Source organism: Panthera tigris, chromosome E1 (genome assembly GCF_018350195.1).
Source record: "Panthera tigris isolate Pti1 chromosome E1, P.tigris_Pti1_mat1.1, whole genome shotgun sequence".
Lineage (NCBI taxonomy): Eukaryota > Metazoa > Chordata > Mammalia > Carnivora > Felidae > Panthera > Panthera tigris.
The window spans coordinates 41,215,480-41,242,171 of NC_056673.1; the positions used below are offsets into that span (position 1 = coordinate 41,215,480).

Below are 26,692 nucleotides of genomic sequence, written 5' to 3' on the forward strand. Positions count from 1 at the left end.
GCCCCTTCATCTGTACGCTTTCAGTTGCGGCTTATTACGTCACAGAGACTGCGGGACTAGGGTCGAAATCAATACCTGAGGCCTGAATAGGAGCACAAGATAGTGCCTGAAACATTCGCAGGAAGAGGCCCCGTTCCCTCCCCATTTCCGCCGCAATGAAAGTCTCCAGTTTAGGTAAATAAAAGGATTGTGTGGGGGAAAAACTACGATTTCCAGCATGCATTGCGGATCGAAAGGCCTTCGACACAGTGTTCCTTGGAAACTGTAGTCTTATGGAGAGGGGCTTCCGACACCGGAAGCGGGCAAGAGTCTCACGGCAATCCAGTTGACAGATTGAAGAGCTCTGTGCGCTTACGCACGTCAACAGATATGGATTGGAGTGTTAGGTTTTCACATCTTGAGAGCGGAGAGTAGGCTAAAGAACCTACAAGTCCCAGGAAGACTACAATTCCCATCCAGCCCCGCAAGTCTCGGGCAAGGAGTCCACTAAGGTCAGTGACCTAAGGTAATGCAGTGGACGCCGAATTTACCTGGGAAGGGGAGATGGGCCGCGGCCCTCGACTGCGCACTTGTAGTTCCGCCCCTCTGCCCCAGTGTTTGTTGTTGTTGTGCTGTTATGGCTGCTGTTGCCCAGCCCCTGCCACGCATGCTCGGCCAATCAAGGGGGGTGGTAGTTTTGAGAGACAACTGTTAAGAGCCAATCATCTTGTCGGAAACTCAAACTGGGGACTAGGTCCTATTTCTATCCGCCATGTTAGATTCACCCCGCGGGGAGAGCAGCAGAGCTGGCAGCGAACGGTTTTTGCACTGGCCTCCGGCAGGCGCCCCCCGGGGGCGGGGAGCTGGTAAGGAAGTAGCGGCGGTTACAGAGGGGTGGGAGCACATCGCCACTGAGAGGGCTAGGGGAAGTTTGCGGAAGGGATCCTGCAAAAGAGAAGGCGACTTTTTCCGTGTCTGGGGGCAGCCAATCTTTTCAGTGACTGGATGAGAGAGCCGTTTGGGCCAGGGGGCCGAGGCGGCGGATACTGCCAGAGAGATGGGGGGGTCCGTGGCTCAGAACGCTCGGCATCTACTGATGGGAGGCTAAGACTCTCCAGCAGAAAGAGGGCCTAGGCAAAGAAAGCGAGATTCCTCAGGGGGTGGTAACACGATCTTGGGGGCATGGAGTGCTAGGGAAACGATAACTGGAAGACAAGGATAAAGTCTGCAGGGGAAAAAAAAATGACAGTGCCCACACAGCCTCCCATCCCCATCCCCCTCCGCTTGTTGAGAACCTTGTAAAGATGTCTCCTTGGTCAGGGACCTCTGGTTTTGAAAAGGCACCGTTTTTCCTTTTTGTCAAAACACCCAGCTATAGGTCACATGTTTTAACCCCCGGATTAACATGTCAGGCCTTTGGTGGAGACGGTAATCAAAGCTCAAGTTCCCAGGTCTGCTTCATTAAAGGGATTTTTGGTATCCTGAAAAATTTGACGTAGAGGAAAAGCTGACTTGTGCCAAGCAAAAGTGAGCCAGTGGCATGAACGTATAATAATGCCAGTTTTGAAAACTGAAGGCCTAGGACCCAGCCGTCTGACTTTACTGGCTTTAAAGCTACAAGGACAGATGGTGCTAACCATAGCTTTGGTATTTCAAGTTCAAGATTAATGCTCTTGCTGAAAGAATTTTCACATAAAAGCCAAACAGAAATAGGCAGTTCTTTATGAAGACCTGGGTATGGTCCAGCTAAACTAGAATCCCCCACTTCCTGTTTTCTCTCATCAGCCTACCAGCTGGATGAGCTCCAAAGTATCTAAACTAATTTTAATTGTGTATGTAATTTGGAACAAGGGAGTTAGATTAGTTTCCTTCTGGACTCTCAAAAGTGTGGAAAGCATTTCTGGGAAGTTGAAAAGTAAGAAGGTGATTCAGAATATCCACTTTTTGGCTGACTGAATCAGTTACTTCATTTCCCAGATTTTTTTTTCTCCCCAAGAATCTGGGAAGTTGACCTGGGGAGGCATTCTGTCCAAATGTTAAGGACTCCAAGAATTGCATTCCATAAGAATGAATACTAGATGTCAGCAGATTGGTGCTAGAAACTGGGTTTGGTTTTTTTTTTTTTTTTTTTTTTTTTGGTTGTGAACTTGACTGTAGGTAGAGACAAAAAATGGAAAAAATTGGAGGATGATTGGTTTTGAATTTAAAAAAAAAACCCAGATTCTCAGAAAGTTCAAAGTCCTCTTTTTAAAATGTTTATTTATGTTTGTTTTTTTGGAGAAAGAAAGAGAGAGAGAGAGAACATGCAAGCAAGGGAGGGCAGAGAGAGAGGAGGGAGAGGGAGAATCCCAAGCAGGCTCCACGCTGTCAGCACAGAGCCTGATGTGGAGCTTGACCCCGTGAACTGTGAGATCATGATCTGAGTCGAAATCAAGAGTCAGATTCTTAACCGACTGAGCCACCCTGGCACTCCCAAAGTCCTTTTTAATGACACTCTCAATGTATTGTGGAAAAACAGGTCTATTTTGGCTTCTAAAGACTGATTTATTATAATAATTTTTGTGTTTGAGTAATGTTCTCAGAGAACTTGGACACACGTTTTTATTTGACCTATCTTACAGATTAAGGAACTGAAGCTCAGGTCAAATGACTTACTGTTTTGTACATGGCTAGTTATGTGTCAGAGCTGTGTCTGGAGCCCAGCTCTTCTCAGCCCTTTTGCTCCCTCACCATTACACTGCAAATTCCTGAGACATAGTTGTTCATATCCTTTCTCCATTTGCCTAGAGCAGAATCTGGTTCTTTGAAGAGATTTCTTAAAAGATTTGCTGATAAATATGTTTAAAAGATGACCTTTTTCATTACAACTTAGGTTCAGATTTTAGTAAACTGTTTTTTCACAGAGTCATAAGAACAAAATCTAGAGGTCCCCGGGTGGCTCAGTCAATTGAGTGTCCGACTCTTGATTTTGGCTCAGCTCATGATTTCATTGTTCGTGGGTTCGAATCCCACATCAGTTTCCGTGCTGATGGTGCAAAGCCTGCTTGGGATTCTCTCTCCTCCTCTCTCTGCCCCTCCCCCACATGTGCATGTGTGCAGGCTCTCTCTCTCCAAAATAAATAAATAAACTTAAATAATAATCTAACAACTCATCAGTAAATAAAATCCTTAATTAAAAACAACTGACCATAATAGACATTAAATTATAGAATTGTTAACTTCTTAGGCATGATAATGGTATCGTGGTTATCTTTTCAAAAAGTCTTATTTTTTTAAGGGTTACATACTCAGTTATTTTATGGATGAAATAATGGCTGTCAAAATAATTCTATTGCTGTAACAAGATTAGTCCTGGGTTGATGATAATTATGGAAAATATCTGATGGGTCCTTAGGAGTTCATTGTATATTAATCTTTATTCATTTGTATATGTTTAAATTTTCTCTTAATAGTTTTTTTTTAATTATGGTACTATAGTTTGGTTAAAACATTAGTTAACTATGGTCAATCTATATTGGGGGATTTGGGGACAATACAGAATTATAGACAAAATGACGATAGCCTTGAATTGTTTACTATAGTTATATGTCCGTGACTCTCCACTTTTATGCATGAAATTTTCTATAAAAGAAAAAATATAACTACAAAAACAAACAAACAAAAAACACCACATGAACTTGGATGAAAGGTGTTGACTGCTACCCCTGTGTAGTTTCTTGGCTAGTGTCTTGGCCTCTAAATTGTTAAAACTGATCTTAACAAAGAACCTGGGTTGCTCAATTTAGGAAAAGGCTGTTTTTCTAAGAAAAATGTAGAATGTTGCTTTCAAGCTATGAGAATGTAAATTCCCTGAGGGTAGAGACCTGTGGGTGTTCATCTTCATTGGTATCCTGCCACTAGTGGATATTCAGTAGTATCTATTAAATTAACTAATCATATAAAGTTCCATAAAATCCAAAAGAATTTTATAGCTGTTAGAGGATTTCTGCGGATGTGGCCAAAATTTATACTGTTTCAGCAAACGTTTAACAGGGAAATTTGTTTTAAGCTACCCACCAGGTTGTAAATAGCATAAGAGCAGAGACATTGTGTTCTCATTCACTTCGGTGTCTTCCTAGCCTAACCCCATATTAGGCCTTCACAAGTACTTGCTGAATGAATGCTTATGCAGTTTTATAGAACCCTTTCCACTGTTTTCTCTCTCACCCATCCTCTCAACTCTAGCCCCACAGCATGGAACCACAGGTTACTCTAAATGTGACTTTCAAAAATGAAACTCAAAGCTTTCTGGTTTCTGATCCAGAAAATACAACTTGGGCTGATGTTGAAGCTATGGTGAGTGTTACTTTGTTTCTCCATCTTTTAAGCCTAATTTTTCCAAAGATAGCAATTTTTAGCAATGTTGTTTCATAGCTGTCATATTTACCTTTTCTAGGACTTTTGGAAAATTACTTTTGACAGGGGTTCAATATTCATGTAGGCGATGTTCTCCCCACCCCCAAGAGAATAAACAAATTCCTTAATTTGCAGCTAGACTTGGAAAACCTGTTAATTTTAGAAACAGTCTAAGGAATGAATTGGTGTGGCTTCCACCCTAACCAGGCCCCAGGGAAATGTTCTCCTGCCTGAGAGCAGATATGTTACTGTAGTTTGTGAACCAGCAAGGATATAACCTAAGTTTTGCAAGAGCTAATTGTTGTTATTGCTAGCTCAGAGGTCAAGTATCTAAAAGTTTAGCAAAGGGGCCCCAGGCTGGCTCAGTCAGCAGAATGTGTGACTCTGGATCTTGAGGTTGTGTTTTCAGGTGCCTGGTGGGGTGTAGAGATTGCTTAAAATTTTTTAAAAATCTTAAAAAAAAAAGTTGAGCATGGGGCACCTGGGTGGCTCAGTCTGTTGAGCGTCCAACTTCGGCTCAGGTCGTGATCTCAGGGTTCGTGGGTTCGAGCCCCATGTCAGGCTCTGTGCTGACAGCTTGGAGCCTGGAACCTGTTTCAGATTCTGTGTCTCCCTCTCTCCCTGCCCCTCCCTTGCTTGTGCTCTATCTCTATCTCTCAAAAATAAATAAAATATTAAAAAAAAAAAAAAGTTGAGCAGAAAAAACTCCCACAGGTACTTAGCAGTTCATCTGTTCTTTTGTTGTTGTCAATGCCCTCCCTCCTCTTGGTTTGCCCTTTGTACTCTTCTGGGTTTTGTTTCGTTTGCAGTAGTGAATGTTTTACTTCCTGTGTAACTGTTTATCCAGCAAAACCCTTTGGTAAAAACCTGCTTTTATTTGGTTATGTGCTATGAAAACTAAAAAGAAAAGGAAATGGTGGAAAGATTTCAAAAGATGATGTGAACTAGTCCTCTGTCTTCCAGCAAATATTTCTTTATTCTGGCCTAAACAGATGGTTATCCAGAAAGTTGGGGTGTTTGTCAAATGATCTGAAAATCAAACATAGTTATTTTTCTTTTTCTAGTAGTTAAATGAGTTGACAGCTTGCCTTTTTTCCTTACTGTAAATTTTAAATTATAAAAGTATAATATACATGCCTATTATAAGAAGTAAAACAATCCAAACACATACTAAGAAAAAGTTAATATCCCTCTATTCATTACTCTTCCATCCACTGTTCCCACCTCTGGGATGGGAATTATGTTTCCCAGCAGGATGTTATAGACAGTTCTCAATGAATAGATAAGGATCCAGGGTCATCCTTTTTAAATCTATAGATTGTCCACAGTATTTTGGTGTTGTCATACCATAATTTAACCATTTCTAATTGAAAAATTGTTTCTAGTTTTGTTTTTAATTGAGATATAATTGCCATATAACATTATATTAGTTCCAGGTATATACCATAATGACTCTAAATTTGTATATATTGCAAAATGATCACAATAAGTCTAGCTAACATCTGTCACCACGTGTAGTTAAAAAATTTTTTCTTGGGGCTTCTGGGTGGCTCAGTCGGCTAAGTGTCCGACTTCAGCTCAGGCCATGATCTCGCGGTTTGTGAGTTCGAGCCCCGCGTCGGGCTCTGTGCTGACAGCTCAGAGCCTGGAGCCTCCTTCGGATTCTGTGTCTCCCTCTCTCTGCCCCTCCCCAGCTCATGCTCTGTCTCTTTCTGTCTGTCAAAAATAAATAAACATTAAAAAAAAATTTATAAAAAAAAAATTTCTTATGATGAGAACTTCCTTAGCAACTTTCAAATATACGGCACATTATTAACAACTATATTCAGTATGCTGTACATTACATTCCCAGGACTTATTTATTTTATAACTGATAGTTTGTACCTTTTCACCACCTTCACCCATTTTACTCACCTCCCACCCCCTGCCTCTGGCAACCACCAGTGTGCTATCTGTATCTGTGAGTTCATTGTTGTTATTTCACTTACTCAGTACCCTCAAGGTCAAAAGGGTTTGTTATTGTTGTTTTTCTTTTCACCATTATAAAATAAACTACAGGAGAGATCTCTTTGTGTATAACACTTAAGCACTGTTTTGTAGGATAAAGTTTTCCAAAGAAAGATTAATGAGTCACAAGGCATGTGATTTTAATTTTTGATAGATACTGCCAGGTGCTTTGCAGAACAGTTGTAGCCAGTGCAGAAATATATGACAGTGCCCTGAATTTTTGACAACACTGGATGTTATGGCTTTAAAATTTTTTTCACCATTCTATTGAGATGACATCTCATTGCTTTAATTTGCATTGTTGTGACTAGCATTAAGGTTGAACATCTTTTCCTATACTTGTTAGTCACATTTGATCTCTCTTGAAAGAAATCTCCATACCTTTTTGCCTACGTTTACCTGGATTGTTTATCATAATGATTAGCAGTTTTGCAGATGATTTTTGTGTATTGCTGATAATAACCCTTGGTTATGAGTTGCAAATATTTCCCGTCTATTCTTTGTCTTTTGACATGGTTTTCTTCTTTTATGCCACTTAAATGTTTAATTTTTTAAAGTTTTTTAAAATTTATTTTGGGAGAGAGCATAAGTGCACATGCGTGTGCCAACTGGGGAGGGACAGAGTGTCCTCAAAGAGAGAGAGAATCCCAGGCAGGCTCCGCACTGTCAGCATGGAGCCCAGTGCAGGGCTTGAACCCACGAACCATGAGATCACAACCTGAGCTGAAGTCAAGAGTCAGACGCTTAACTGGCTGAGCTACCCAGGCGCCCCTAAATGTTAAATTTTTATGTAGTGAAATATGCTCACCCTTTCTTTTAGGACTTCTGGGTTTCTGTTACAATCTGCCTTTTTGATATGTATATACATTTCATTTGCAGGTAAAAGTTTCATTTGATCTGAACACTATTCAGATAAAATACCTGGATGAGGAAAATGAGGAGGTAAAGTATATGATGGTACCCATGGCCAGGTATCCCGGATAGGGATCTTATTTCTCAAGAATGATAGGGGATTGAAAAGTTCTAACTAATGTTTTCTCATTTGTGTAGCGGTTTAAATGTACTTGATAACTGCATGTTCTTAGCTTACTGTGGAATCTGAGATGGAGTTGAGAGATAAGGAGTAAACATTGAAGGAAATTTGGGAGATAACTTTTAAAACTATATAGTCATATAGTTCAAATATATCATAACTTGCCATTTAGCTTATAATATAAAAATAATGACAAACCTTTATTGAGTGACTGCAATGTGTCAGACTAACAACACTACTATGTATTGGGTATTACATTATTATCTCTTTTTTTACCCATGAGGAAACTGAAGCCCAGAGAAGCCAAGTAACTTGCCCACAGGCACAAAATCTTGGAAATAGTAGAGTAGGGGTTCCTTCCATATACTCTGACTCCAGAGCCCAAGCTCTTAACCTCTATATTATGCTGCCTCTTAATGTACCTGAAATAAAGGAGGATACAGGAGTTAAGCAATAAAAGTCCTTAATTATTATTCACCGTTAGTTCATGATACTGGAAAAGCTGAATCCCTAACCTGAGATTGTTCATCTTATCTGTGAGGCTGGTCCTAGTAACAGAAATGTTACAATGACAGGAGGTTTATAATTCCCTGTTGCTTTTGTCCTTTTACAGGTATCCATCAATAGTCAAGGTGAGTTCCTAAGAGAACCTGCTTAACTTTACTTAAAAGCCTTAATCTGGGGGTGCCTGGGTAGCTCAGTCAGTTGTGGAACCAACTCTTGATTTTGGCTCAGGTCTAGATCTCAGAGTTGTGGGATCAAACCCCTGACTGGGATTCTCTCTCTCCCTCTCCCTGACCCACACATGCATGCACATTCTCTTTCTCTCTCTCAAAAAAGAAATTTTCAAGCCTTAATCTGTTGATGGGTGTATGCATTTCCATTTACACTAAGATCTTGCTGCACTATTTATTTTAGACTCGAATTTAACATACAGTAAATTGACATCACACTCACTTGTCCATGGGCATTAGTTACATAGCAGATTTTTATTTTGTAGCAGTTTTTTGTATACACATCAGTGCCTTTGATTGGACCCTAAGGACAGCTTTAATGGAAGGTTCTCTTATGTTTAAGATGTTAATCTTTTGAAAATATGCCTCCCAGTTCAACACATACAACTCCATTCTCCCTATGTTGCCTTTGTCCCTGACTTGGTATATATGTTAATGTCAACTTACAAACAAGTGGTATCCCAGAGTGTATTTCTAAGATGGTTTGGTTGTTCAGAGCTTGGAGTTCATTTTCCTATAGGAACAATGTTGCGTTTAAAGGCTAGGTCCTGGGGCGCCTGGGTGGCTCAGTCGGTTAAGCGGCTGACTTCGGCTCAGGTCATGATCTCTCGGTCCGTGAGTTCGAGCCCCGCGTCGGGCTCTGTGCTGACAGCTCAGAGCCTGGAGCCTGTTTCAGATTCTCTGTCTCCTCTCTCTGACCCTCCCCTGTTCGTGCTCTGTCTCTCCCTGTCTCAAAAACAAATAAAAAACGTTAAAAAAAAAAAATTACAAAAAAAAAATAAAGGCTAGTTCCCTAGGCTAGCCCCCAAAAGCTTATTTTAACCGGCTGTAATGATAGAACAGGCATATATCATTTTATTGCATTTCGCTTTATTGTGCTTTGAAGATACTGCATCTTTTTTTTTTTTTAACAAACTGAAGATTTGTGACAACCCTGAGTCACTTTTCCCAGCAGCATTTGGTCACTTTGTGTCTGTGTCACATTTTGGTAATTCTCGCAGTATTTGAAACATTTTCATTATTATTATATATAACGTGACAATCTGTGATCAGTGTTTATGACTTGGCTAAACTCTCAGATGATGGTTAGCATTTTTTAGCAATAAAGTATTTTTTAATTAAGGTATGTACTTTTTTTTTTTTTTTTTTAGATATAATGCTATTACACACTTAATAGATTGCAGATAGTGGAAACATAACTTTTATATGCACTGGGAAACCAAAAAATTGATTTGACTTACAATTTCCTGGTATTCGCTTTATTGCAGGAGTCTGGAACCAAACCTGCAATACATTTGAGGTCTGCCTGGGTTAACACTATCCATGAAGTCCCTTGTATCCCTAGTGGGAGGCAGCTGGGTTGAGGTTTTACAGCTGGAAGTCTCCAGTAGCAGAGAGAGGGAGAGAGATTTAAGAGGCAGAACTAATCTACATGTGGCTTTTATTTGCAATGGGACAGGAAGGGAGTTTGTCAGCAAAAAGGCAGTAGCTGTTCATGTATAAGAATTGTAAGCAAAAAATTCTTAAAAGAAAGGATTGGCTGTACTTAAATAGAATCTTTTGGGGTGGTGAAGAAATAACACAGTATATTTATTCTTTGTCTTTTTAGGAGAATATGAAGAAGCACTTAAGGTAATGGTTATTTCATCTTATTTGCAAATAATATTTGTTAACTAAAACTTGAACCTGAATGCCATTAGCCATGAGGGGAAACTAACAAAACACAACAAAAACAGATTTTCAGGGAGATTATGATTAGTAGGGCATATCACTCAGCAAAAGGCAGTTCCTGATATAAAGATATTTTTCCCTCTCATTGTTGATCTTGGTGTCACCATTGTAGGATTCAAAAATACAAGGAACCGTGTAGAATTATGCTTTCTGGGTCACATTTTTCATCTCCTTCCTTCACCTTTTGTTTTTGTTTTTGTTTTTTTAAGTAGGCTTCATGCCCAGCTTGGGGCTTGAACTCATGACCATGAGATTGAGTCAGATGCTCTACTGACTGAGCCAGCCAGGTGCCCCACCTTGTTTCCTATAGAATGTTATATATAAAGTGGGAGCATTTAAGGCATAAACTATCCAGTTAACGATCTCTTGCTTGTCAATAATGAAATAGAGTGTTCCTCAAAGTCATATCTTTAAGGTGTGCCCAGCTGTCCTTTCATTACCACCTTTGTAATTAAGATTTTTCTTTAAAGTTTGACTATCCTTTGGACATCTGGGTGGCTCAGTTGGTTGAGCGTCCCAAATTTGGCTCAGGTCATGATCTCGCAGTCTGTGAGTTCAAGCCCCACATCGGGCTCTGTGCTGACAGCTCAGAGCCTGGAGGGTGCTTCAGGGTCTGTATCTCCCTCTCTCTCTCTCTCTCTCTCTCTCTCTCTCTCTCTCTCTCTCTCTCTGCTCCTCCCCTGCTTGCTCGCTTGCTCTCTCTCAAAAATCAACTTTAAAAAAAATTAAAGTTTACTATCCTTTATGAACTTCTAGTCCACAACAAAACTCTTTTCTATAATCACTTTTGGTCTAGGGAGGAAAGGGCAAGATTTTTTAAATTGGGAGCTGGATTTACCCTTTCTGTTGCCTGGTTAAAATTGCCATTGTGGGTGCAACCTGATTCAACGGTTCAGCCAGTCTTCCTGGTTTTTACTCAGATATCCTTATTTACCAGCCAGTCTCTTGGTTTTGGACATTCAGGCCCCTCCCTGGTTTCTCTTAGTTGAGCTGCTCATCTCTTAGTTATTTCATGCTTCATCATTTCCTTCTTCCCTAGTTTTCACGTGCTCTTCCTATTTCATCTTTGCTTTTAAGCTGTTGTAACGTGCTTTTCCCCACATTCTTTCACCCTTGTCCCACTGGCTTTTCTCTTTCCCTATTCTCAGAAGCTACAGTAGTTTCACTAAAAAAAAAAAAAAGTCTTCTACAGGCTTCAAAACTTTTCTCTTTCCCACGATCACTGTTTACCTATGCAGTCAGAAATCTCAGACCTCAGGAGTCTAGATGTTGTATAAGCCTGCCCTGTCTCAGGAAGCAAGAGTTTTTATACGTTTTTGCATGGTACTATGTGATAGTTAAGATCCCATGTTTATATTTTGACACATTTCATTATACTAACTTTTTGAACAATTTTGTCCACAGACTTTGCCATACGTTTTATCAAATGTCTCTTGGTTTATAGTCTAGAAGAAAGGCTGGCAGACCAGCCAGTGGGCCAGCCATATGTTTTTATAAATAAAGTTTTATTGGAACCCAGCCATGCCTATTACGTATTGTCTGTGGCTGCTTTTGTGCAGACTTGAGCAGAAATTATGTGGCCTTTTAAGAAGATTTGCTGATTCCTGATCTTAAAATAATACCTGTCAAACTTTTTGGCCATAGAATGCTATTTTTATATGGAAGCTTGGGGCACCTGAGTGGCTCAGTCTGTTAAGCATCTGACTCTGGATTTTGGCTCAGGAGATGATCTCATGGTTCGTGAGTTTGAGCCCTGTGAGTTCGGGCTCTGTGCTGGCAGTGAGGAACCTACTTGTGATTCCCACCCACCCCTGCCCCTCCCCTGCCCACTCTCTTAAAATAAATCAGCTTTTAAAAAGTAAAATAAATGGAAGCTTAAGATTGTTGTATAAAAATAGATAAAAGAACAGTTCATCAGGGGTGCCTGGGTGGCTCATTTGGTTGAGTGATCAATTCTTGGTTTTGGCTTGGGTCATGGTCTCACGCTTTGTGGGATTGAGCCCCGCGTCAGGCTCTATGCTAACAGTGCAGAACCAGCTTGGGATTCCCTCTCTCTGTGTCCTTCCCCTGTTTGTGTGCATGCACATGCTCGCTCTCTCTCTCTCTTAAATAAACATTAAAAAAAAAAAGAAAAGTAGTTCTTCTTGTCACTGGGTGACAAGTGGGGAGAGCTACAAACTCATAGACTTAGCCCCTGATCTCTTCATGGACACTGGAGTACCTTCATAGGACCTCAAATGCTCCTTGAAGTAGTTTTCAAAATAGCATTTTTAAGAAGATGCTCTTCAAAAAGAGGTGACCACTCAAGTATGCTTTCCACAGTACTATTCTTAATGGAAAAGTAAGTGCTTAATTATAGCATTTGGCTTTAAGTTTCTTGGGTTCTGGTAGTCTGGGATTGACTTTTTTGAAAAATTGAGATTAAAATCCATAAGTGGAATCCTACATGAAAACCAGTTATATAGAAAAGTTGTAACACATTAATGAGAACATTTCACCTCACAAAGTGCTACATTAAATGTACTTTTGTGTTTTAGATAATAAAACCATTCCTAGGTAACATTTTGATTAGAGAAACAGCAGGCTGACTAATAACATAGTATATGCCATTTGATTTAAGAAAATAAAGGTAAATGCTAATATTTTCAGCATAATTCACCCTACCTCTTCTGATTAGATGTCTTTGGAATTTCATTTGGGAAAGGAGAATCACACATTAACGTGTTTATTCCTAACATATGCTCTCAGATGGCGGTTAAGCAGGGAAACCTACTGCAGATGCAAGTCCATGAAAGCTCCCGGCTTGTCGAGGAAGCCCCACTCCCAGCCGTAGCAGAAAAACGACCAGTTGTGAGGGCAGGGAAGAAGCCACTGGCCCATTATTCTTCACTGGTGAGAGTCTTAGGATCAGACATGAAGACCCCAGAGGAGCCTACAGCCCAGGTATGAAGGGAATGGACCCGTCTCTACGGTTTTTCTAGCCTGAATGTCTTGTCCATAGTCTAACATTTGAGTTGTCCATCAACAATTTGGGAGTTGTGACAATCTCTGCCTGACTTTTTGAAACTGGTAACTGGTTACTTCTGGAGAAGGGGCAATAGGATGATATACTTTGTTTTCCTTTTATACTTCTTCATACTTTTTTTTTAACCATTTATATTATTTGACAAAAGAAGCCTCAGATTACTACATTTCAGGAAAATTGTTATTTTTTTTTTAAGTAGGTTCCATGCCCAATGTGTGGCTTAAACTCATGACCCCAAGATCAAGAGTCCCATGGTCTACCGACTGAGTCATCCAGGCACCCCAGGAAAATTATTTTAAACAGGGGCACCTGGCTGGGTCAGTCAGTAGACCATGTGGCTCTTGATGTCAGGGTTGTGAGTTCAAGCCCCATTCCATGTTGGGTATAGAGATTACTTAAAAAAATGAGAATCTTTTTTAAAAAACAAAAAACAGTCTCCAAGATCTTGGGTTGTGTTTCCTTGCAGCGGCTCCCACTTGCTCCCCATAACACAGACCAGCCTCAAGACAAGCCCCCAGACTGGTTCACGAGCTACCTGGAGACAGTGAGTGTTCTCTCTGGGTTGGGTTTTAGCAGCAGTGTTGGCACAGGTGGAGTACGGGAGAAATAGCAAACCGAACCCAAATGGCTGCTGCCTCTGGTGCAGGCGAATTAAGAGTGATAATGGTTCTGGTCAAGAAAGCTCCTCACTTCTACCGTGATTGACTGGGAAAAGAGGGAGCCTACTTCTAAGGATGTAAGGGAAAGGAACTAGTCTCTGTGCTTGAGAAGGAAGAGGTTAGAAACTTACTCAGCAAAACAATTTCTTGGTGTCTTCTTTGAACCTGGTTAGCTGTGGAAGAGAATAGACCTTCTTTTGCTACATTTCTATTTGTTCAGTAGCTACTAGGTGTTTTATTATGTTCTTGTGCTATACCAGAGACAGTGAGGTATGTAGTATAACTAAGGTTTTCCCCTCTTCTGCTCTGTATTCTAGTTCAGAGAACAGGTGGTCAAAGAAACAGTTGAGAAACTGGAACAGAAATTACATGAGAAGCTTGTCCTCCAGAACCCATCGTTGGGTTCCTGTCCCTCAGAGGTCTCCATGCCTATTTCAGAGGAAACACTGTTTCTGCCGGAAAACCAGTTCAACTGGCATATTGCTTGCAGCAGCTGCCAAAGGAGGATCTTTGGTGTGCGCTACCAGTGCAGGTAAACAGTAACTTGGCTATTAGAAGACCTTTGAGCAGGCCTTTCTGGCATCCTGGATAAGTAAAAGCAAATTGCACGTACTCTGTCTCTGAGCATCATGCATAGATAGCAGCTCTGGATTGGAAATAAGCTATTCTCCACCCACAAGAAATACAATAACTATTTGAAGGGTAACTATTCAGATTGTTGTGTTCAGATGTACATTGAACTAACGAAACCAAAAACGATTAAAAAAAAAAAAAAAATGACAGAGCCAGACAAACTTACATTCCCCAAAGCAAAATTATATCACCACGGATTATCTCCCTGTTGTTCCAGGTGCTTTCATATCTTGCTTCCTCTCATGGATTGTCTTTTGAAATGCATACATGTTAAGTCTCTTAATTCTCATTTTGTTAATAAGGAAACGTGAGACATGGCATGGCCAGGTGACATGCTCAGGTTACTGCCTAGCTGGTAATACAGTCAGTATAGAAGTCTAGTCTCCTATCTCACCACCTCTGGTACTTCCCACTCGCCATGCTTTTCCCCACAGCCTATGCCCGTCCTACAATATCTGTGAAGATTGTGAATCAGGGCCATATGCCCATGACTCCAACCACATCCTGCTGAAGCTACGGAGACCTGTTGTGGGTTCTTCTGAAGCATTCTCTCACCCAAGGTTCTCTGCCCCTCGTCTTCCTGCTGCTCTGGAACAAGCCAGGTAAAACCATAAGGAAAGGAGGCTTGTTCTTTGATGGGAGTCTTGGTTCTGGTGATGGGACGTGAATCACAAAAGTGCACAGTCTCCTTAGTTCCTATTCATTTCCAGTTGATGTGTGATGATGAGGACGATTACCCAAAGCTAATGAGACAGAAATGAAAACTATAGAAAGAAGTTAAATTAGAGGCTGGCACTGATGGAGGCTACAAATGGCTCAGAATAGCTTCAGGATTTGTGAGGATTTGACACTTTTCATTTGTTACCTCACAGGCTCCAGAAACAGGTTGACAAGAACTTTCTTAAAGCAGAAAAGCAAAGGTTGCGAGCCGAGAAGAAACAGCGAAAGGCAGAGGTCAAGGAACTCAAAAAGCAGCTTAAGCTCCACAGGAAGATTCACCTGTGGAGTTCCATCCACGGACTCCAGAGCCCCAGGTCCCCTTTGGGCCGACCCGAGAGCCTGCTGCAGTCAAACACCCTGATGTAAGCCCAGGGCCTGGGTGGGCACCAAGGTGGAGATCCAGCCTTCCAAAACCAGAACTTCAGCCAGGTTTTCTCTTATTTTTTGGCAGCCCCTAATAACACCCAAACTCTTAGAGCTTCCCATTCTCTAATCCTAGCATTCTTTTTTTTTTTTTTTAAGTTTTATTTATTTTGAGATAGAGGGTGCAGGTTAGGGAAGGGCAGAGAGAAGGAGAGAGAATCCCAAGCAGGCTCCACACTGTCAGCACAGAGTCAGATACATGGCTTGAACACACCAACTGTGAGACCATGACCTGAGCCGAAGTCACACACTTAACCTACTGAGCCACCCAGGCGCCCCTGATCCTAGTATTCTTACGGGGTGGTTTGGTAGTCATTGTTGACACTTGCTTTGTTGCGTTCTTCAGAAGGACAGCAACCAACAAGGTTCCAAACTGGCTGGTGTGACTTCTCCTCACTGGAGGCAGTTGGGATTTAAAGGACCTGACTCTCTAGTTCTTTTATTTATGGACCTTTATCCTCACCATAGTTTTTCAGCTCAGGAGTCGCATCTGTCTTGTTTTTCAAATATTTTTAGAGGCACCTGATTGGTTGGGCATCCAACTCTTGACTTCCGCTCAGGTTGTGATCTCACTGCTTTGGAATCGAGCCCCAAGTCAGGCTCTGTGCTGACAGCACTGAGCTTGCTCGGGATTCTCTCTCTCCCTGTCTCTCTTCCTCTTCTCCGCTCATGCACACATGTGCGTGCTCACTCCCTCTCTCAGATAAATAAACTTTTTTAAAAATTATAGTTTTTTTAAAGATTTTTTTCAAGTAACATCTGTACCCAGCGTAAGGCTCAAACTCACGATCCCAAGATCAAGGGTCGCATGCTCTTCCAACTGAGCCAGCCAGGTGCCCATAAAGGTCTTATTTTTAAGTAGTCTGTGTACCCAGTGTGGGGCTCGAACCTACAACCCTGGGATCAAGAGTGTCCCACATTCCACCAGCTGAGCCAGCTGGGCGCCCCCTATTATTTTTAAGGCAAATGAAGAGTGACTGTCAGCCTCTTGAATCACGGTGCTAGATATTCAGAAGCCATCATACCCAACACAAGTGACTGCTATCTGAATTTCTGTTCAGGCTCCCTTTGCAGCCCTGTGCCCCAGTTATGCCAACCCTCAGTGCAGCGTTTGTGGATGAGAATTTGCCTGATGGGACTCACCTTCAGCCAGGAACCAAGTTTATCAAACACTGGAGGATGAAAAATACAGGAAACGTCAAGTGGAATGGAGACACAAAGGTATTTTTTTTTCCCCACCCAGAATGTGAAGATGTGATTAGAAGTGACAGTGCTCAGTTTACAAGCTTGCTTTCTCTTGTCACTGCTCTTTTCAGCTCAAGTTCATGTGGGGAAACCTAACTTTGGCTTCTACAGAAAAGAAAGATGTTCTGGTTCCCTGCCTAAAGGCCGGCCATGTGGGTGTTGTGTCCGTGGAGTTCATCGCCCCAGCCTTGGAGGGAACGTACACTTCCCATTGGCGTCTTTCTCACAAAGGCCAGCAGTTTGGGCCTCGGGTCTGGTGCAGTATCATAGTGGATCCTTTCCCCTCCACAGAGAGCCCTGAGAACATTGAAAAGGGCATGATTAACTCAAGCAAAGCTGATGAGCTCACTTGCCAGCAAGAGGTGAGTATTGGAAGGGTAAACTAAAGCTAAAACAGCCCACACACAGCTGGTTGTTCCTCCAGACATCTGGAAAACATAGCTCCTCCCCCTCCCCCCAGTACATTAGTAAGCTTTTATTAGGCCTAGTCCTCAGGGGCTTTCTTTGCATGTCCTTAGGATCTTGGTGCAGGCATCCCTCAGTGCTTTTGTATCTCTTTGTAATGATGTTTGGCCAGCCTCTTTGCTGCAGGACGGAAGGTAGGGCTGGCTGGCCTGTTGAACTGCTGGACTGATGGCTTTGCTCCTTAACCCTTACCTCTCCTGAATATCCACGTGTGTGTTCTGTAAATACTAATGAAGTCTTGCCCTTTTTTTAGTTGGTGCAGTTTTTTTAAGCAACTTCCATTTTTATTAGTGTGTTACTAGTTTTTAGAGTATTTTACTGCTTAGATTTAGTTAACCAAGTTAATTTCCTGCTTTTGACTGTCGTCAACTATGGTTAACCTGACTTGTCGTTAAAGGAAGTTAGGTGAAGGGGATTATTATTTTTACAACTTTTCTGTAAGTCTAAAATTACATCAGAACAAGTTTTAAAACATGTAGAGGTGCAGCAGTGTTTCGGTTTTTAGGGAGGCAGCTGCCACCTTACCTTTTGAGGTCAGTTGAGGGCCTGACATTTGTCCCAATGGTTTTGTCTGTGTAGGAAGCTTTTCTTCTGGCTAAAGAAGACATTCAGCTTGATGAAGTAACTGAGCAGTCACAAGGGACAGGAACCTGCATCCCACAGAAGACAAAAAATGTTGCCAGTGAGAGGGAGCTTTACATCCCCTCCGTGGATCTACTGACTGCCCAGGTGGGAGACTGAACACTTTGGGGGGCAAAGGACAAGGCAGTGGAGAAAGAGGCCTTACCCCCTTGAGAAGGTGGTATAGCCACAGGCAGTGCCCAGCAAGTTAGCCAGATGCCCACTTCGATCCATTCAGATGCAGAGTGGGAAGGAGGTCACCTGTGGAAGGAGGCCTCTGAACTAAATGTTTCCTCTCTGAGTTGGTAACTCGCGTGCTTCCCCACAGCTTCCCTTCAGTTGTCTCTTCACTTCTGCTTCTCTAGTTCATTTTCACCCCCACTGCATTTTCTCTCTCTCCTGCCACTTGGTTATTTGAACACCTAGTTCCCATTTCGCTCTCCTTGATTTCACTTGACTGAGGTGAGGCATGAATTTGAACAGAATCCAGGAAGGTGTGATGCTCAGTGGCCTACACATCCCAGCAGGACAAAACATGACTCCAGCCTCCATGGCAAGTAGCCTAACATTGCCCTTTTTTCCTCCAGGACCTGCTGTCCTTTGAACTGTTGGATATAAACATTGTCCAAGAGTTGGAAAGAGTGCCCCACAATACTCCTGTGGGTAAGAATGTCATTCAACCCATATTGTTTATTTTATTAACGGACACAAAAGTGCTATACCCTAGACTCTGATAGGTAGTATCTTATTCTGAGAAAATAGATGACAAGGATTTCTCCCACCGTGTGACAGTAAAATTGCACCCATGCATCACGTCCCTTCTTTTTTCTGTTGTCTGTCAGAGTCAACAATACATGGTGGTGTAAGACTTCCCCACGATAAAGGGACCCTTGGGGCGCTTGGCTTCCCAGTTGGTGGAGCGTGAGGCTCTTGGTCTTGAGGTTGTGAGTTTGAGGCCCACACTGAGTGTAGAGATCACTTAAAAATGAAATCTTTAAGAAGTGGGGTGGGGGAGCCCTCTTCTCCATTTTTCTGTAAACACTATGTCCTTTTTTCCCTTTACATTCCTGGTTCTGTGTCTTGGCCGTGGTTTTTAAGGCCAGATGACTGATCTTTCCTGCATTCATTGATCTGAGATACTTCCACACCTGATGGTCTGGAGAATTTTCTTTACAACAGGCCTTGAAGCATACTTAGGTTTGTTTTAGCCCTGCAGGAGGCAAGAAGCCTGTGAGCCGCTGCTTCTGAACCCTGTTTACGACGTGATGCTTTTTCTTGGTTGATGATTCTTCTGTCTTCATTCTGCAGATATGACTCCCTGCATGTCTCCTCTGCCGCATGACAATCCTTTAATAGAGAAGCCAGGCTTGGGGCAGATACAGGAAGAGAGCGAAGGGGCAGGATTTAAAGCACTTCCTGGTAGGGACTTCAATATCTGTAAAGTTTTTGCATTGTCCCCTTCCATATTATACCGTTTTCATACATACTCCTCCTAACCTTCATATGGCACAGATAGTCAAGGCTATTCCTTGGCATGGTATCAGCATGGGAACATGAATGGAAGAAGCTCCTCCACACCAAGTGCAGACAAGCTTTGTGTCTTTCAGATCCCACAGCATCAGTTAGGAGGAAGGCTGAGAACATTTCCTCAGTGGAGGAAGCAGAAGATGACCTGAGTGGGACCCAGTTCGTGTGTGAGACTGTAATCCGATCCCTTACCTTGGATGCTGCCCCGGATCACAAACCACCTTGCAGACAGAAATCCCCACACAGTGAGTGTCCCTGGGTTCCTCCACCTAGCAGGGTGGTGCTTGAATTGTGGCTGCCTGACCAGAGTAGAAAGAAGTGCTCTTCTTCACTGAGAGTGGAGGTTAGGTGATCTTTGTTAGACTTCAGGTCATGGTTGTTTCTTTAGACTCCACACACTCTACCTGACCATTTTAATTGTAGCCTCAAGAGCAAAGCAACCACCATAACACATTTTCACACTTTCTCGGGGGCAGAATTACAGCTGTACGATTCAGAGGAACAACAGCGACTTGTGCTGCCTGGATTCTGCTGTGAAGAGTCTTCCTGTAAGTTGACAGAGCTCTTCAGCAGAGACCTCCATTGGCAGCTGAGTTTTGTCATTTCTCCCAGGACACAGTCCAGGAAATAGCGTGCAGAAGCTGGGGTGCCAAACTAAGTTTCACGAGGTTATATTCTGTCGTAATCCACTTTCTTCACAACAGATACTTCTAGATCAGATATGTAGAGCCCATACTGTGTATTTCAAGAACTATCCAAAAATTCAAATTCTAGTGCATCAAAATAATGTGGGAAAATCTCGTTTGTCATAATGAAATTTAACCTATACCTTTAAATATTTTTTGTCTCACTTTTGTTTAAAATACACACAGGCGCGCGAGTGCGCATGCACACATATGCGCGCACACACACACGGAGGTGGGCGGGGGATGTGGTAAGTAGGTGATGGGTATTGAGGGCACATGTTGTGTTGAGCATTGGGTGTTATATGTAAGTGATGATTCACTAAATTCTACTCCTGAAACCAATATTACACTGTAAGCTAACTAATAAAAGTAAAATAAAAGCTGAAACTAAATAAATGGAAATAAAATATGTAACACACTTATTTCACCCACATACACTTATATACGAATGCATAACAAAAACATCCGAAAGGACTTACACCAAAAGGTTCACAGTAGTTATCTCTGATAGGATTATAGGTGTCTTTTTTGCCCCTCATCCATGTTTTGCCAGTTTTCTACCATGACTACCCATTACTTTGCAAAGAAAAGGAGGAAAGTAGACATACAGTCCGGCAGCACTCACCACCTACCATTTGCTATTGTTCTAGCACTGTTAGCGAGTATATCAGTTTTGATATGTTTCTAAAATTCATGGTGCTTCTCGGAAGCTTTGGTGTTTCTACATACCTTGTTGTTATAAGCTTAAGTTCTTCCTGGCTTTGTACGGGCTTCAGACTTAGAATGTGGCCATAGCTGAGGTTCTAGCAGCAGCCCTTCCCTCTGGTTCGTCTCCATCCTCTGGCTTTCACGACTGTAGCTCATGACCCACAAAAGACTTTATCAGGTAAGGACAGCACCAGAGGCTGCTTTTAGCTGTAGCTGAAAATTGATTGCTTTCATCCTTTAGTGAAATTTCCCTCCCCTGAAGAGGGACCACTTGGAGTTGAGCAGGAGGAGGTTGTCCATATTGCTGAAGAAGCTGTTGTGGAGGAGGAAGCTATTGTGGAGGAGGAAGTGGAAGAGGAGGAGGAGGAAGAGGATGATGAGCTCAAAGATGAAGTTCAGAGTCAGTCCTCTACTTCTTCAGAGGATTACATCATCATCCTGCCTGAGTGCTTTGACACCAGCCGCCCCCTGGGGGACTCCATGTACAGCTCTGCACTCTCACAGCCAGGCCTAGAGCGCGGGGCTGAAGGTGAACCTGGGGTTGAGGCTGGGGAGAGAGTCGCTGGAGGGGAGAACCAGCCGCAGGGACAGAGCATCAACGACATCCTCATGACCTCACAGACTCTGGACACCGTGCCCCTAACCCCAGAGGTGGTGGGGCCTCCTCCACAGCTGCCCAGGTACCATCCACAACCCCCCTCAGCTCGGCTGTTCTTCACAGGCAGAGTAGAGAGGAAAGGACTCGATCTCAAAACCTATTTTTTTGTCAGCATGGGAAGAGACTATTTCCCATAAAAGTCTGAATTTAGATGAATAAAAGTTGTATTTCCCAGAATTTGTGGATTCTGGATTTAAAGAAACGCTTGTTTTAGTTCATCTTAATTATCGGAGTACAGTCTATTTATGTTTTGGTCGTTGAGAGCCAGTTTTTAAACACAAACATCCCTGGATCTTCTTCGCCGTTCTGTTGACTCATGGGTAAAGGCACTCAAAACTTATTTTCATGTTAACCCAAACAAAGTAGTAGAAAGCTTAATCTGTTATGGAAAAAATACACTCCAAAATCAGAAAACAATTATTTTTAATTATTTACTGATCTATCTGTGTCCTTGCTCTGTCACAGTAATGGAAGATGGTGGAGCCTTGACTGTAATTTAAACCACTCTCTCAGGGAGCTAGACATTTCCCCTTATCAGTACCAATTGATGTAGGGGGGAGTAACCTGACTGAAGCTGGTCTTTCTAGCTTGACTATGGCTAAAGAGGAAAACCAGAAGTAGAATGAGCCCTTTCTACCTGATCCCTAAATTCAGACATGAGATCTGGATCAGAAATGTGAAGCCTCTGTAGAAAATCGGTCACTTCTATGCCATGTTGACTGTTTCCACCGTTCCCATAGGTGCCTTTTCAACTGACTTTCAATATTGTGTCTTTCTGAAAGGAGCCCTTCTTGTGCACAGCATGATGGTTCCCCAGGAGTGGATTTACCAGTCACCATACCAGAAGCTTGTTCAGTCCCTGATCAGATCAGAGGAGGTAATGACCAGCCTAAGCTTTATATCCTTTTCTGTGCTCCTTTCTAATGAAACCAGGTATAAAGGGGCACTGTGTCTCCATGACTCTTGGCATTATTTGGAAACTTGCCCTTTCTTTCTCTCTGTGCCCCTCCCTCATACTGTTTTCTATTCTCTAGTAAATATTCTTAACATTTACGAAGTGAGACCTTACAGAGGTGGGCATTGTGCTGCAGTGGGAAGAACACAGGCTGTGGAACTAGACCAGTCTAGATTCCAGGCCCAGCTCCACCTTTCCTCACTGTGTGACCTTGCAGCAGGTCAGCACGTTCATACCACCTGCGAGGTTGTTTTCTTGTCTCCAAAATAAGGAGAATAGCATCTTGAAGTTGCTATAGTAGACCTTCGAAGTCACATCCCACTCCACCTCAAAAAAACGAAACTTAAGGAACTGAAAAAGTAATAAATGGACGTGATAGGATTATAGAATTTTTCTGATTCAATAAACAATCACCTTGTATTACATTCTGGACAGTTCCCTGTTATCACTTAAAACCACCTGCAAAATTTCCCAAATAGTTAAAAAACAAACAAACAAACAAACAAATAAATGCTGTGATCAGATTGCTGCCTGCCTCTCAAAAATAGCTTCACTATGAGTTAAGAAACACTAGGCACTTGTGGATGCTACATCTAACCAATAGCTCTTTTGCTTTTAGAGCCCAGAGGCTCATCAGGAATTGTAAACAGCAGACAGAAGAGCTATGACCACTCAAGGTAACTGGACCTTGTGCAGCCTCTTCTTCAGAAGCAGGTGGATATCCTAGTATTGCTTCTGCTTAAACAAGCCTCTCACAGCATGTGCCACCTCCAGAGAGCAGAGGAGAGCCGTCACTCCTTATTTCTCCTGAAGCTTGTGAGCAACATTGAACAGAGGGCTAAAGTTACATTTCAGAGTGTTCACATTTCAGACCAGTACCCTCAAGTTCAACTCATCCTTAGTACCAGAGGAGAAGGCAGAAAAATCAAGCCCACTGTGCATCTTAGTAACAGTTTCTTAGACCTACCTGCCTCTCTGCTCCCAATCGGCTCAGAGCAATGGCAAGCTGGGCTCCTCCCTACAGTACCCAGAAAAGCACGTTGCCTTTGGAGGTGTTTCCTCTGAAATGGTAATTGTGCAGACAGACTGCCAATACTTTTCTGTGCTCTTGACCATGTAATTTTCAGCTGGGACAGAAAGCTGGTATACTAACCAGAAGGGTGCATTTTCTGCACAGCCTTATCTTGCAGCAGTAGAACTAGGCTCTACGACATCAAACCAAGATTTTGTAGGTATAAAACTAATAGGAAAGTGATCACATCCTCTTTTTACATCTGACTTTTTTTCTCAAGGAAATCCATTTTCTTTCAAGGATTAGAGCCCAGATTATCTTGTAGGAAGATAATAGTTTGTGATTTTTTAGGGAGATGATTTGGTTTTCCTCTCCAGACACCACCACCATGGGAGCAGCATTGCTGGAGGATTGGTGAAGGGGGCTTTGTCTGTTGCTGCTTCTGCATACAAGGCCTTGTTTGCTGGGCCACCAGTCACTGCCCAGGTCAGTGTATGTTTTATTTTCCTGTAGCAAAGCCAAGTCCCCAGTGAAAATGATGCTGCCTGCCACTTTCAAGCTATATGACTTTAGCCAAGTTACTTAAGGGATGAAGGGGAAAAGGTCTAGTGTTTGTTGAGGACCTATCATGTGTGGGGAGCTCTTCCGAGTACCAGCACTACAAGGTGAAAAAGACACCAGTCCCTGCCCAAAGACAGGAAAACAAGCAAGGTACACAGACTTCTGCAGTGCAGTGTAAGATCCTATGCCCATGTTCTTGGATGGGACATCTCGGCCTGCTGTGGGTCCTTGCATGGGGCCAGAGAAGGCTTCCTGGTAGATGGTGCCTGAATTGAGTCCTTAAGGACAAAATAAGTATTTGCCAGGAAAGAAGAATAGAAAGAGCATTGCAGACAGAGCCTAGCCAGTAAGAAGACTTGTAAATGTGACTCTGAATTGTGAATTTGGTCTGGGAAGAGTAAGAAGAGACCAACTTATGTAGGTGAGGTGCTCTGTTAAGTGGTTTGGGTGTTACTTTAAGGCTAATGGGAGGAGCCAGTGAATGGGTTTTAGGGAAGTAATTAGCATCAGATTTGTACCTAGTGAGAGAACTCCAGTATTGTGTGGAGGTTGGGGGAGACCTAAAGAAATCGATTTGAGGGTCTTCTGGGTGGCTCAGTTGGTTAAATGTCCAACTGGATTTCAGTTCAGGTCATGATCTCATGGTCTGTAAGATTGATCCCCGTATAGGGCTGCAAGCTGACAGCACAGAACCTGCTTGGGATTCTCTCCCCCCTCCCCCCATTCCTCCCTTGCTCACGCTCTCTGTCAAAATAAATGAATAAACTTAAAAAAAAAATCTATTTGAGATGGAAAAGGGGTAAAAGAAATGGCAGAACTTGGAGACCATGATTAAAAGGCTAGAAAGAAGTCAAAGAGGAATCCCATGTTTCTGGCTTCAGGCAATCAATAGAACCATTCATTAGGATGTGCAGGAATAAGGATATATTTGGGCAGGGGAAGAAGAAAATTAGGTACATTTTGGAAGGTGTGGAATTTGAGGCATGTCCAGGTAAAGCTACCCAGAGTGCAGTTGGGCCCGTGCATGTGGCTCACAGAGGAGAGATTTGGCCTGGAGGTAAAGTTATTCGTACAGGTTATAACAGAAGCCATGTGATTGGGTGAGAGTTTCCAGGAAAAAGGGGTGTAAAGCAGGAAGCAGCCTTTAAGGACCCTGGAAAGGAGTGCCCTGCAAAGAAGACAGAGAACTAGGAGGAAAATGAGAGTCTGTGCTGGGCCTCGGGGAAGGGAGCTTTAATGAGGACCTCGTGGTCAATGCTGCAGAGAACAGGGAGGGAGTGGAGAGGACTTGGAGAGTGCAAGTACACCTCATTTTCAAGTAGCTGGACCACAAAGCGGGAAAGAGAGAAAGCAAGGATGCATAAGGCAGAGGGAGAGGTTTCTACAGTTGGCTGAGCCAGTAGTAAAGGCGGTTAACAGTCAAGATGAGAGAGGATAAGAGGCACCTGGCTGGCTCAGTCAGTTGGATGTCTGGCTCTTGATTTCGGCTCAGGTCATGATTCCAGGGTCATGGGATCAAGCCCCGCGTCGGGCTCCTTGCTCAGTGTGGAGCCTGCTTGGGATTTTCTCTTGCTCCCTCTTCTCCGTGCACACTTTTTCTCTAAAGACAAAATAATAATGAAAAGATGAGAGAGGATAATTCATAGAGATTTCAGAGATGGTGAGAGGTGATGAGATAGCAAGCAAAGTACCTGTGGAAGGATTAACCTGAAAGGAGGTTGGATAATTTATTTTGAAATAAAAGGGAAGGAAGGGAACAGTTGAGTTAGGTGTAGAGAGAAATGCCAGAGACTGTGCTCAACATGCTTATACACTCTCTTCTGAATCCTCTCAGCAACCCTGCAAAATAGGAGGTATTTTATATCTCCATTTTCATACATAATAGAATTAATTGGTAGTCAACACAGTTGGTAAGTAAATGATGAGTGATCCGAAGTGTTAGGATTTAAGAAGGTTATGTGTCCACCATAGAGCTTGACCTAAAGAGGGAGAGGTAAATGAATATTAGTTTCCTCTCTTCTGGATTGCTTCTGTTCTTTAAAAAGAAAAAGGAGAAAAATGCCAAGAAAGTCACCCAAAATGTAACTTCCCAAGCAGTTTTTTGTTCAGCTCCTTTGTATTTCTGACCAAACCCTCTTCCAATAGTGGTCTTGGCTCCTGCTTATACTTGCCCCATCACCACAGTTACCTTTTATCTTCACAGTGTTTCCAGTGTTTGCATCTCTTGCTTCATCAGGTCAAAGGATGCTTCCTTCGGGAAGCCCCCTCCGAAGCATCCTCCTCCTGGTTCTGAGGACAGTTCATTAGTTGCTTGGTTTTGGGTACAAACATACTGAATCTAGAGCAGGGCATTCCCAGTCCTCCCTCAGAAGGTCCATTAGTGTCAGGTGGACAGGAACACCATACCCTTGCATTGAATTTCCTAATATTTTAAACAAATCTGGAAAGATTCGTATGATTTACAAGATAATAACAATTTACAAGACCCATAAATGATACAGAAAATGTTCTGCTTTTCTTGACTCTACACAGCCAATAGTTTCTGAAGATCAGACAGCAGCCCTGATGGCCCATCTCTTTGAAATGGGATTCTGTGACAGGCAGCTGAACCTAAGGCTGCTGAAGAAACACAATTACAACATCCTGCAGGTTGTGACAGAACTGCTTCAGGTCAACAACAATGACTGGTACAGCCACCGCTACTGAGGAGTGACCCTGTATTAAATAACTGCCTGCTGCTCAGAGATAATCTTTATTCTGTCCTTGGGGCATGGGGGAGAAGCCCTTGCTTATTTTTTAATCCGATGAATCTATATAGACCCCATTATTGAGTTATCAAGACAGCACCTGCATTACAGTATTTTTTGGAGCAAATGAAAGACCAGGACTTAAACAGAGACATTGAGTTGTAGGAA

At 42.5% G+C, this 26,692-nt stretch overlaps 2 protein-coding genes across 8 annotated transcripts in view; one reads left to right on the forward strand and one right to left on the reverse strand.

Moving 5' to 3' along the window:
• The window catches only part of BRCA1 (BRCA1 DNA repair associated), a 58,748-nt gene extending 58,168 nt beyond the window's left edge, over positions 1-580 (reverse strand). The window contains exon 1 of the mRNA XM_042967580.1: positions 531-580. The gene's annotated coding sequence lies outside the window, so the exon portion shown is untranslated. The remainder of the gene's footprint in view (positions 1-530) is intronic.
• NBR1 (NBR1 autophagy cargo receptor) lies at positions 1-26,521 on the forward strand. Of its 7 annotated transcripts, none has more exons than XM_042967591.1 (21): positions 1-505; positions 4,204-4,314; positions 7,261-7,323; positions 8,028-8,046; positions 9,758-9,780; positions 12,628-12,822; positions 13,371-13,448; positions 13,881-14,095; positions 14,631-14,798; positions 15,069-15,278; positions 16,401-16,560; positions 16,656-16,946; positions 17,629-17,778; positions 18,258-18,333; positions 18,979-19,089; positions 19,278-19,442; positions 20,833-21,271; positions 22,032-22,126; positions 22,809-22,881; positions 23,594-23,702; positions 26,310-26,521. In XM_042967591.1, the coding sequence occupies exons 2-21, from the start codon at positions 4,213-4,215 to the stop codon at positions 26,481-26,483; spliced, it is 2,916 nt and encodes a 971-aa protein (XP_042823525.1). In that variant the 5' UTR covers positions 1-505; positions 4,204-4,212; the 3' UTR covers positions 26,484-26,521. The 7 variants fall into 7 exon arrangements, with proteins under 7 accessions (XP_042823525.1, XP_042823524.1, XP_042823527.1 ...); XM_042967590.1 differs by having other exon boundaries at positions 1-491; XM_042967593.1 differs by having other exon boundaries at positions 1-174.
• Positions 26,522-26,692: the final 171 nt, after the last annotated feature.